Source organism: Argiope bruennichi, chromosome 3 (genome assembly GCF_947563725.1).
Source record: "Argiope bruennichi chromosome 3, qqArgBrue1.1, whole genome shotgun sequence".
Classification (NCBI taxonomy): Eukaryota; Metazoa; Arthropoda; class Arachnida; order Araneae; family Araneidae; genus Argiope; species Argiope bruennichi.
In genome coordinates, this window is record NC_079153.1 from 72848256 (window position 1) to 72861789 (window position 13534).

The following is a 13534-nucleotide window of genomic DNA, read 5'->3' on the forward strand; positions in this document are numbered from 1 at the left end:
CTTTCAAATATCTTCAACATTAAAAAAAAAAAATCATATATCATAATTCTGTTAACAGTTTGATACATATACAGCCTTACTAAGAGAGGAAGATTAAATTTTAAACCCAGAATAAACAATATTATAGTTTACAAATTACAAATTCATAATTGGTAGATCATCTTATATTGAGTATCAATGGGTTACAAATTTGATTTTGGTCTGATTTTTTTTCCCAGGTAGAGTGGTTTATAAATATAAACAAAATAAGTTTCCACTGCAAATTGAAAAATTGTCAAATAATATTTAACTCATAAAAGAATTATCTGATGTTATTAAAAAGAAATTTAAAAGCTGCATATTTAGGTAAAGCAAATCAATAATTAAGGCAGGAAATTAACTAAATGAATAGAAAATGTTTTGATTACTGCATAGCTTATCATTTTAATTTTATGATTACTCAAAAAATTAGCTAATTATCAGATTTATAATACGATTTCTCTTTCACCTAGTAGATCTGGAACTTTTAAAAATATTCAAAGCACATTTCTTTAAAATAGCAATAATTTTTTTTATCTTTTCCAACTAAAGAAAGATTTTTCCCTTTAAATTAACTTTTATGACTCAAGTTTATTATTTATTTTGAGTTGCACACCACGTGTGCAATCCATTTCGAATGGGCTAAAGTAGATTTCAGCTAATTTAAATTGGAGAGAACTTCCTGGAGAACAGAGAAGAGTTTGCAATAAATTGTTTTCTTCATATTTGTGGACCAGTAATCAAAAGTAATGAAAGTCAAATCTGTTTAAAACTGATGCAAACTATACTAGATCTTTCTGTGCATAGGTAAAATTTTCTTAGTAACATCAATTTAACTCTGCCAGAAAAACTCTGCTGAGATTATCTGAGAGACCAAGTGTACTAGGATCATCTACAAACATTTCGTGATTTCTAACATGTTATTATTGTAATAATGCAAATTATTTGTGTCATAGCAGTTAATTTTCTTGGTGCACTAGTTAAAGCGAATTTCCATCTTCTCTCTCTCTCTCTATTTTTAAGAGATTTAATTTAAGTTTCAATGTTTTAGTGTAAGAACAAAATTTTGCATTAAAACTGACTGTTTCATTTAATTATTTTCAATGGCAATGTTTCTTCCTAAATTTAAAAAAAAAATTTAATTATTCATAATTTTTAATTTTTCTGATGTTTTTTTAAATTGTCTTATTTACAGTTATCTTAAAGTCTTTTTACCTTCAGCACAAATTAATATCAATTGATGATAATGAAAATACTTTGTGATTACGTATAACCAATGTGAATGTTTTTCATTCGTTTTTTAAATTTTTGTTACCTTTTCCGTTTTTAATCTTTTATGAACTGTTCTTTAATAATGTTTCTATAATTAAATAAACAAATTGATATATATCAAGCAAAAAAAAAATCTTATACATAAAATAGTACAATCAAAATATTTTTATATTTTTTCTAAACTGTGGTAAAAATATCAATGTTTGGAAAATAAATGTATAATTTTCATTGTTTTTTTTTAATCACTTTTTCATGACTTAAAATCATTTGTTTCCATTCAAGTCTAATTACATGCACTATTGGTTTTCATTATTGAATGTAAATTTTATGCTATGATGTCATGGCCAATAAGAATGTCTATTTGTATACATAGATAGTGTGTTTGTGTACAAAAGAAGAATGAATGGTTTATCTTATTATCATGCGGCGAGAACATGATATTGTTTTGGTTAGGAGGTTTTGAGTAATTGAAGCTCGAAATCGCATAAGCAATGAATAAAGCATAAATGGCAATATTCATGAACATCTTTTAGGTTGACCTGCTTTTACCAGTATTTCTTTATTATTACATATGCTTCTTTGACAGCAGATGCATTTTTAAAAAGTTGACGTAGAACTATGACATCATAGCTGTGATTTTCATTTAATGTAATTTTTTTGGAGGAAATTAAATAATTTAATTTTTATAATATGTTCAAAAAACTTCACTCAATGTTTAATGAAAGTTTTGATAAAAGTATTTTCGCTTACCACCAATGGGGAAATATCTTTTCATTCATTCTTAAGTAGGAAACATTGAAAGATTTCACTCCTGTTCTGAGATTAATCCATTATGAAACTGTTTTATGATCTCAGAAATTAGAAAATAGGAGTTCGTGCTTATAAAAATATTGTTTTCATAAAAATACTATATAAAAAAAAAGCATTTTTTTTTTTTTTAAGTTGACGCATGTGCATTGATATAATCACATGATCAAAAAAAATTCTCACATGATAACTTGAAATTTGCGATAACAGATTTCAATTTTGTTATTTTTATCTTATGTTTTGCTTTTTCGTCAAAATAAGCTATTTTTATGGCAGTTGAAATAATCATTTTTGCAGCAATGTTGATCCACCACTTAATCCCACTTCCAAAAAATTTGTACTTTTCCGAATGGAACACTTTTTGTTTGGAGTCCTGGTGAATTGTAGTTATTAAAACTTTGAAGATTTAGTTGATCTTTTCAAATAAAAATTTCCTCAGGGAAACGTTTTGTGTATGTATATTAAGATTTCAACATTTTCATAATTACCTAAAATTTATCCAAACATTTAAAAAATTAATTGTTCCTTTTTCATAATTTGGTAGATTTCACAAATTTTTTTTTCCAAATTTATTAAAAACTTATTACATAAATATTTCTATAAAAGTTTAAATATCTATTCTATTAGTTAAGATCAACTTGATATTTTTGACATTTCAGTATCTTCTGTATATTCTATCGATATCTTTCTGTATTTCTTATATAGAATTTCACTGAATGCAGATGATGAACAGTCAACATCAAATTCTCTGCTGGCTAGTGGTAGCATGCATAACCGTAAGCAAATTTTAATTTGACTTAAGTTAGCTGTCTTTCTAAGAAGAATTTTTCGTAACAGTTTAATGAAATTATTCAATAAATTATCTTCGGAATTTAAGAAAGTCACTAGGGGGATAATTACTCTCTCAGAAATTCATATTTATACATCAAGCCTTCCAAAGCAGAAGTCGAGTTACATATGTGATATTGTGTATTATCAGTTAAGTTTTTTTAGGTTGTAAGATATATTTTCTATATAACAGTAACATTTTGTTAAAAGAGGAAGAAATTCTTTAAAAATATTTTTTAAATTTATCATTAATTATAATAAAATTTTAAAGATTTCATTTTTATTTCAATAGTTATTGAATTAGACCTTGAAATTAAGTTTTAAAAATCATAATGAGTTTTTATTTTAATTATCATCAACAGTATTTACCAAATACAAGACAAATTTTGAAAAAAATCAGTAGTTATTAATTCTACCAAAATAGATAAATGCTTTTATGCATATATGTATAGCGATTTGTGTCCCAGCTGTTATTTTCTGAACTATTGAATTCTTGTAAAGTGTGACCTGTGATTTGAATTCCAAAAATGCTTTGTTGTAACATTCTGTATATGAATAATAATCACTTTGCTAATTTTGTCTCTTAAATTTGATGAAATTTAAGATCATACTGGTTTTAACTTTTAATTTACACTTCTTTTAACAGAGTTGATATGGGGTTAACAGGGTAATATGCTTTGATGAAATTTTGAATCATATTTCACAAAAATGCCAAATTGATCTTATTGTTAGATATTGGAATGAGATATTTTTAAGGCTCCAAAAATTGTTTGAAAATTTTAAAGAAGTTAGATCAATTTTGGACATACAGTTACTTTTACAAATTAATATTGATTGACCAAATGTAAATTTAAAATTTTAAAAATATGTCAAAAAATTCTCATGCAAAAATAGTTATAAAGTTATAGATTTAATTGCTTGCTTTAACAGATAATCCATTGAGACGTTTCAATATGAACATAAATACAGATACTTATATTGGAATAATCGCTATGAGTTACTTGATTACTAGAGGGACTACTAAGAGTTTTTTTAGCTGAGTGTTTTATATTTGTGAAGAATACTATAAACAAATATATGAATGCATGTTCAAAAATTTTATGCTTCTTGTTTAATCCATATTTATTGAAGAACCTTGTTTGTTCAACTCATTAAGACTATAGAATATTATTATTCCTTTATAACTAGCAGATAAATGCTGCTTGTCAATTAAATGTCAATTTAAAAATTTTAAGTCTAAGTACGTACTTATGGACTATACATAATCCATTGAGCGTTTCAGAATGAATACAAATTTACTGAATGGAAAGTATATTTAAACACAGTCCAGCCAGACATGCTGATTTCCTGGAAGTTACTGGTTCTTCTGAATTTTCATTGAAGTTTTGTTCTTTCCATAGAATAGATAATATCAGTATTCACAAATATGCTCTAAAAGTTTTTGACAACATATAGGAATATGCAAATTTTTTAAAAAAAAGAACTTTTCCTGGATATATATAGAGAAAACAAAGCGATCCACCCCCCTAGATTTGGCTGTTTAAAAATTTGTTTTGCATGATTTTATTTAAAAAACAATTGCTGAAAAATCCCAGTCTTCTATATTATTTATATATTGTTTTTAATATTTCTTTACTTCCAAGTACTTAATATTATTTATATTGGGGTTTCTTAAACTATGAAGTTGAATGTCCAGTAAAGCTCTAGATTATTGATATATTCTAAATGTTCCACTTTTTTCTTTCTTTCAGATTATTCAACATTTGTAAACAGATATTATTAGTTGAATAATTTTAGTGAAAAACCTTTGAATTCTAATTAGATGGAATTCCCAAGTTTGATTTATTAATGAAAAAGAGATTAAAATTGCTAGATGATGTATGATAAGATAAATTTAACAGAAAAATTATTCTAAATTTGAATTTTTAAAAATAAAGTTGTATACTGATTTTCTTGTATTTTTGTAAGCTATTTATTATATGCTGTATTTGAAGCTACTGCAATAAAGCATAATATATGCTTATTACATTAATAATACACAGTGGATTTTTCCTTTTACTTTTTGGGTGGAAAATATTGTGAGAGAAATTCTCTTCTAAAAAAATGTTGCAAATAAAAAATGATCTGCTTGACATTATTGCATATACCTCTAAGCTGTAACAAAACAAAACTGAACATTTTATTAATTGCTAAATTGCTCCTATAAACACTAGGTTTCTTTCAAACTGCGGATGAAGAGGATTTCTTAAGTGAGAGCAGCCTTGCTGATATCTACAATATCAACATCCTAGATGATGCAAATGGAGAAAACCGCTTGGAGGAGTTACGTCGAAGGAACACTCTTTGTCCACCTCATCTTCAGTCCTCTTATCCTTTAGAAATTCAAGACATGACTCCTAGTGAGAAAAAGTATTATGTTCCTAAAGAGACTTCTTTCAATCCTGGTAGAAACCAAGAGGATATAGTGCCCCCCAAAAATTCAAGAGACCTGGAAGCTGATTATGAGGATGCAGATGATTCCAATACATTCCCAATGAAAAAGGTAAACAACTGCTTTAAAATAGTTTAATTAGTTAGTAATTGTTTATTTCATTTTTCATTTTTTTTAAAAAGAAATAATTGCTTAGAAGAAATGTGATGAAGTTCAAATTTTTCTAGTTGAATTTGTTCGATCAGAAAAATCATTCGTTTTCAACTTGAAGCACATTTTGAAGCTTTTATTTATCGGAATAACTTGTGCAACGAAGATGAATGTCTGTTTATGTGTATGTTGGCTCTCTACAGGCTGTATGTACTCTTTGACCTTAAGCTACTTAACTTGGTACATATATATATTTTGGAAGATGCAAATGTTTACCATGAAGCAGCTATTTTGAAATTTTAATTAGTTTTAACAAAGCAAATATATATATATATATATATATATATATATTATTTTGCTATAATCCAAAAATATTACACAAATGCTTTTCACATTATCTTAAAATATATATATATCTAAAACATGTTGTCATCACATTGATTAAAGAACCAAACAAAAGATTATATTATCTTGCATAGCAGATTAAAGCTAGGAAAAAAAGAAAAAAAAAAGCTATTTTTAGTACATGTCTGTATGAAATGAAATGAATATGATAGTTTCTGGAAAAACAATTTTCTGTTATCTTTCAAAATGTCTATATTCTTAATTCTGTGGTATTTAAAGCAAATATGACATATATATATAGGGGGTTGCCGAATTCGACCGACAAATTCAGAGGAGTGATAATAGATATCAGGAGGATCGTTTAGAATCCATACAACATGGGATTCCAAACAATGTTTAGGGGGTGAAAATCGCAGAAAATATAGGAAGTCGAACTGTTGGAGACTGTAAAAAATTAATTAAAAAAATAAATGGTGTTTTAATTATGAATTTTTTTTAAGTGAAAGCGCATTCTTAAAGACTATTTTTCATGTAACATGCCGATTTGATGAACCAGGGGGTCGTAAATAATTGAAAACGAAAAAGTAGTTTAGAACCCTTATCTGCAAACATATTAAAACTTTAAGAAAAATAAAAGCTTGAAAATATAAGGAATTTTATACTCTTTAATTCGATAATAAGTCTGTAGTGTGAAAACTGGGGAGGTTGTAAAGATATTCAAGAAAAATTAAAATGTTTACCGGAAACATCGCTGCAACATTGGCACCGATGTTTACAGAAGGTATTGAAAAATTCTGAGGAGTGATAGTAGGCATCAAGGCGATAAAAATTTCCAAAGAAATATGAAGTCGCAAACGGTGGTGAAAATTTATTTGGTGGAATACAGATACAGCGTACATTTACAGCACAGACACTTTAACATAAGAAAGGAGACAATGAGAAATTTTTATAAAAATTGCTCAATGCTCGAAGGTCATTACACAACCGCCACCGACGTTTAAAGGACCAAGTGTGCTTGCGATTTCTCCAGCAACGACTACGATCCGTGCTATAAGATCTTCCACTGTATCCAAAGGTGTTTGATAAACAAGAGATTTCATGTGGCCCCAGAAGAAGAAATCCAAGGGATTGAAGTCCGGGGAACGTGTAGGCCGATCAACAGGTCCGGCGCGATCAATCCACCTCCCAGGATATGTATCATCTAGGTAGTTACGCACAGAATTCGAAAAATGCGCTGGTGCACCATCCTGCATTAACCACATATTCTGACGTGCAATGGCCGGTATTCCCTGCAGTAATTCTGGAAGGACGTACTGCAAGAAAACACCTTGTGCCACTGAAGCGTTTGGGCATAAGATACAGTCCTAACAGATGGTCTCCGAAAATTCCTTCCCATATGTTAATACAAAATTTGTGTTGCAGGTTCCATCAAATTGTGATATGAGGATTTTCAGATGTGCATTGTGCGTATTGAAGACGCCTTCTGTAGTAAAGTAGGCTTCATTTGAGAATAAAATTCTTGCAGGAAAGAGTGCATTTTCCTGTGTGGCAACAAGCATCCAGCGTGCAAATTCCATCTGATGTGGGAAATTGTCATCACATATGAGTTGGACTTTCTGCAAGTGGAAGGGGTACATGTTTTCAGCACGCATGACTTTCCACACCATTTCGTGCCGAATACCCAATTCAGCTGCAACTGATCGTGTGCTTGTCGATGGGGTATCGGCAAAGCGCTGCTAAACTCGATTTTCTGCTACAGGTGTGTGCACACTACGTTCTTTCCCTGCATTTGGCCTCATTATTTTGAAGGATCCTGTCTCCCGCAACGCCTACTTCGATATTTCTCTTGCTACGTTCTTTGTTCTAGGCTTCCATTACCATTCTCTTGGACGTAAATTAAATGTATATAAGGAAATTCGTCATTCGTGAAATCTGGCATGTTGTTTGCGAATGAAACTTATAGATTATCAATTCTGCACTGCTCTTTAATGAATACAAGCTGCTTTTATACTCATCAAACCGTCAATTCTGGAATGTTCGCTGCTTTTATATTCCTCGAACGTATGGAAAATTTACATACGAGAAAGCTTCTTCTTTTCCACTATCTTGTTCCAAATCCTCGCATTCATAGAGCCATTCTCTTCGCCAGGCTAATTGTCTCTACGATGTCTGTTTTTACGATTTTCACAGAATAAACGTCTCCTGCGACCCTATGTTTTATGATAATGCCTACTGTCATTTCTCTAAATTTACCTTTCGAATTTGGCAACACCCTCTGTAAACAACGGTACCGATGTTGCAGCGATGTTTCCCGGCAAACATTTTAGTTTTTCTTGAATATCTTACAACTTCCTCGGTTTTCACACTACAGACTTATATCGAATTAAAGAGTATAAAATTCCTTATATTTTTAAGCTTTTATTTTTCTCAAAGTTTTAATATCTTTGCAGATAAGGGTTCTAAACTACTTCGTTTTCAATTATTTACGACCCCCTGGTTCATCAAATCGGCATGTTACTTGCATAAAAAATAGCCTTTAAGAATGTGCTTTCACTTTTAAAAAAATTCATACTTAAAACACCATTTATTATTATTTTTTATTAATTTTTTACAGTCCAACAGTTCTCAGTCTCCCTATATTTTTGCGATTTTCACCCCCTAAACGTCGTTTGGGACCCCATATTGTATGGTTATTCTTTATCCTCCCGATGTCTACTATCACCCCTCTGAATTTGTCGGTCGAATTCGGCAACACCCTATATATGTTCACTCACACAGGATATTCTCTCTAATTGGATAATTGGCCTGGATGAAGTAAAGAATGCTATTTGATGTTGTTTGAGAATTTAAAAAAAAAAAGTCCATTCTATTTTGCTTAATACTGAATGAATCATAAAAAATGGAATATTACGGTCTCATAAAAATGCGAGATTTTAAATCAATCCATTGATCATCGTGTAGAGAAGATACACCAATCGGTGCACTAATTTTATCTAAAGCTGATTAGTCTAAAGTTATAAAATTATTGATTGCTCTGAAATGTTGTTATTCAAAAAAACTTCATAACTTGATCAGATTTAGTCACAATAGAAATGTTATTTTATCTATTTTAGTAAAGAAATTTTTTCTTGCAAATATTAAACAAATGAAATGGATTGCATTCATATTAAGATTTTATTTGCTATATACATTTCTCTTTCTTGTATTCTGCTTATAATATGATGAGTTATGTTTTTGGCTTCATAACATTGAGAAGAGAATTGATTATGTATTTTGAAAATTTCTTTCAATTGATTAAAGCATCCAATATCTGAGACATATCATCTATGTTGGTATTTTCTTTTCATTATTTTATCACGATCTTGTTTATTTAATGGCTAGCAGCTCTATAAACAGTAACCTTACTCATAGATTTGATACAAAATTTGATATTAATCTAAAATTAGGTAATAAAAATCATGTGCCAGATTTAATTTATTTAGCTTGTTTTTTATTTGAGTTATTACTTTCCACATATCCACACCTGAACAGACAGATTGTCCAGAGAAAGATTTTGTCCAAAATTTGATATACCTGAATTGCAGTTTTCTTATAAAGACTATATATTACATTTAACTCATTCTTTTTTTTTTGTCCTAATATGTTCACAGACAAATATAATTACTGTGGTGTCGCGAAACTTTTCTTGTGATCGTCGGGACGACTTCATTTTCATTTCATCAGAAATTCTTTTAGATTGGGCGAAAATGTGGTGGCGGGAAAATTTTCTTGTGTTGGTCGGGACGACTTCACTTTCGTTTTATCATTTCACAGGAACACAATGATGAGATTCCTGAGGTGGAAAAAATTATTATGTGTCAGGACGACACGTATCAAAAGTGCTTTTTCGTTGGGCGCCAATGTGGTGGCGGGAAAATTTTCTTGTGATCGTCGGGACGACGTCACTTTCGTTTTATCATTTCACAGGAACACAATGATGAGATTCCTGAGGTGGAAAAAATTATTATGTGTCAGGACGACACGTATCAAAAGTGCTTTTTCGTTGGGCGCCAATGTGGTGGCGGGAAAATTTTCTTGTGATCGTCGGGACGACGTCACTTTCGTTTCCTCACAAATTCTTTTCCGTCGGCCCCCACGTTGAGCGCCAATGTGGTGGTATGTAGATTATTATGATCCATGCAGGAAGCAACAGGACGAATGTTTTTAGGAACATTTCTTTTAATAATCACATTCACACACTAAACAAGCACGAAGACAAGACATTCACGCGCGCGGCTTCAGAGTACAGCGTCACATCTCATTCTAATTACAATCGCAGTGCATTATGGGATGACATACGGGATGGCCTAATCAGGTATCGCCATCTATTATGCAAAAGAGAAGATAAGAGTAATGCAACTGCTACATCCTCCCCCTCTGGCTCCGACGACGTCCCGGCAAGTAGACAGAATTTGAATTGTAATGCAACTGCTACATCACAATTTTTATGACTTGGTTAAAATATAAAGTGTAGACATTCATCAAAGTACTGAAGCTGAATTTTTTTAATAACTGCAATATCTTTTCTTAATATGCACATAATTTATACTTAGAGGTTAAGTTAATACAAGTTAGTTACATTTAATTCCGCTCACTTTATTTTAATACAATTTTTATTCTTATTGATTTTTTACTATTATAGAAATTCATCTGTAGAAGCTTTATTTGATTAATGATATGAGAAAGTGTTGTATTATAATAAAATAATTTCGTATTGTAAGAAAATATTTATAATTTTATTATTTTATAATTTTGCATTTCTTAATAGCGTAAGGTTGCTGAAACAATGAGCAAACCTGTACCTGTACCTGTTTCCAAGACATCATCTAGTGTTGCTAAAGCTAAATCCTCTACTCCATTGAAACAGGTATCTTCCTTTGTCAGAAGACAAACAAATTTCAAAACACCTGTTAGTATTCATCAGCTTATGGGCATGCGTCGCAAGAAAAAGATACCCTGAGATCAATATGACTGTATTCATTTTTATGCTGTGAAAAAATATAATTCAGTTTTAATATTTTAGCATTTATTCATAAGAATGAAATGGTGTCTTAATTTTATCTTTTTTCTCATACATTCAATTCTAATTTTCATAGAAATTTGAATGTAATGATCATTTGTAAAGTTTGTTGAGAACAATTTTTATATGCATTCTTACTTATTGAATTAATTGAAAATATCATTGTTTATTTCATTATATAGTTTAATGAAAATAATTATGTAATTTCTGTTTAAAAGAATGTGAATACTTATCTGTGCTATCTTCCTGTGTTTCATGTGTCAGATATGAATATACTTGGATTATCTGCTTCCTTTTGGATTATTGTATATTTTGTCATGGTAATTCTGTAAACACATTGTATTAATGCTTAGTCTTCATTTTAAAGCAGTCTCTTTTTATCTGCTATTACTGTTACCTTATGTATAGGGATATATGTCTGCATTTATATCTGTTTTTCATGCATATCAGAATTTAAAGTAGTCACAACTAACAGATCAATTATTTAGGTCTGTACATTCAATTCTAAGTGTGTGTGTGTGTTTTTTATTGGTAAAGACAAAATAATTGTTTATTGAAAAAAGTTAGCTGGATCATTATTGTAGGAAAAGCATCATAAATCTTGTATTTTTGAGGAGAGGGGATGTTTCAGTAGAAGTTAATCTTTTGTTTCATACACCATAATATCTGATACACTTAGTTTTTTTTAATTACAACTTTTTTTTTTCTCCTGTCATTATAAAACAATTGGACAAAAAACACAAAGTTCAAGCTCCTAAACATACAAAGGAAATTGTCGACTACACTACTATGGTAGTTATTGATTTGCAATTAATGTTTATTGGGTGTCCCGTAGCTATTCCATTATGTGTACATTGACTTTAATGTCCGCTTAACAGTTGATCCATCTAATGAAAAGTAAATTTATAAAAGGGTTTTTAATTAATCTGGAAACTAAATGTTTAGATAATGATATTAAATTGTATTGCTTTGTATTATTATCTTTCTGGTATTCTAATTCAATTTTCAAATAGAATAAAAAATTAATATGACAGTTTGATGAAATTTTTAACTACTTTCTTTTATATTTATTGTACATGAATTCTTAAATGCTTTTACTTAAAAAAAATCAAATTGATTTTTTATCATCATAGTTGTCTGTGAACTTACCATATTTAATAAGAAAGAAAGCAGATCTACCGAAGCTTCTTCAATTTAATGAATGTGTCATATTTTATATATGAATTGAGTAATTTTCGTTTTGTAGCCACTTCAGTGTAATAATTTCTACTAACAATAAAGGTGAATGTATGTGTTTCTATATGTGTGTATTGGGAATCTACAGATAGTTACACCTGTAATCAGATTTAGTACATATGATATCTTGGGAGGTAAAAATGTACATCTCTGGATGAAATTTTGATTAATTAAAATGAAAGTCTTTTTTTTTTTTTTTTTTTTTTTTTTACTATAACTTTTTAAAAATATAGCACAAAAAATTATATTTTGAAATTAAAAAATAATAATAATAATTTTAAATTTCATATTTCGGGGGAAATGACTTAAAAATATAATGTGTTGTTAAAAATTACCTTAGAATTAAACCATTTTTGTTGTGTCATCAGATATTTAATTGCATAATTTTCTTCCATTGAAGAAGAATTCTGTTTAATATTGTTACGAAATTTCCCGGGTTCGTTTGGATAGTGGAAGTTATATGGTGTGGAGAACACTCAATCAGCAGGTGGCAGTAGAAAATAAAACAACGACGTTTATTTACATGAAGACACACAGGACAGCACAAAGACGACAACTATATACAGCGCAGAAGACGATTATCTTCAACCGAGACGTGCAGCATACAAAACAGCAGCATAGAACAGACTCTACTGCAGACAGTAGCACACAGCTTAGTTCAGCACTAGCTTCACTCCGTCGCTGCTCCGCTTATCTCTGGAAGGCCAGTTCTTTACCGTCGGTTCCGACTACACTTCACCGTCGATCCCGACAACTCTTCGACTACTCAATTCACCATCGATCCTGACTACTCTCCGATCTGGTTCACGACTACTCCCCGGCAGCTGCTGCTCCTTTTAAAGGTCTCAGGAGGCGGGGCTAGAAGCCTCTCAACCAATCAGGAACGTTCGAGGCGTATCTCCGTTCCTACTGGACGATCGGGAAAATTCTCGATGATTCGGATATAATCTATTTTGTCACCAAATGGTCACCAAGCTCTGGAACCAACTATGCTGGGAAGTAGCATCACAGGTTCGTAACAATATATATAGCTTCAAGGCAGATAAGAAAAGCGAAGCTCCAGTTCTTCGAAATTCAGATCATTGAACATATTTCTGTTTTTAATATTGCTCTGATGGCATAGGACTTTCTCTATTATGCCGGGTTTACACTCAGCCAGTTACAAGACAGTCAGTAAGCAGCACATATGTAGATAGGGACTGATTTATGTTTACCACAATTTCATCATATAGATTCAGGCATTCCATGCCTAGCTATAAATTGCCATTTCTCATTCCTAAATTTTTCTTTTTCACTGCATGTCGTATTAAAATGCAGAATATTTACTCAAAGAAACATAAAATAAAAAAAAAAGGGTCAACATATCTGAATTTGGAAAACTATAGAAA

The 13534-nt window shown here is 30.3% G+C and overlaps 1 protein-coding gene across 2 annotated transcripts in view; it reads left to right on the plus strand.

The window, feature by feature from the left end:
- The window catches only part of LOC129963389 (uncharacterized), an 83483-nt gene extending 71220 nt beyond the window's left edge, over nucleotides 1-12263 (plus strand). For both annotated transcript variants that reach the window (XM_056077728.1, XM_056077729.1), the window contains exons 16-18: nucleotides 2803-2873; nucleotides 5139-5467; nucleotides 10659-12263. In XM_056077728.1, the coding sequence (XP_055933703.1) occupies nucleotides 2803-2873; nucleotides 5139-5467; nucleotides 10659-10850 (592 nt within the window). In that variant the 3' untranslated portion in view covers nucleotides 10851-12263. The remainder of the gene's footprint in view (nucleotides 1-2802; nucleotides 2874-5138; nucleotides 5468-10658) is intronic.
- Nucleotides 12264-13534: the final 1271 nt, after the last annotated feature.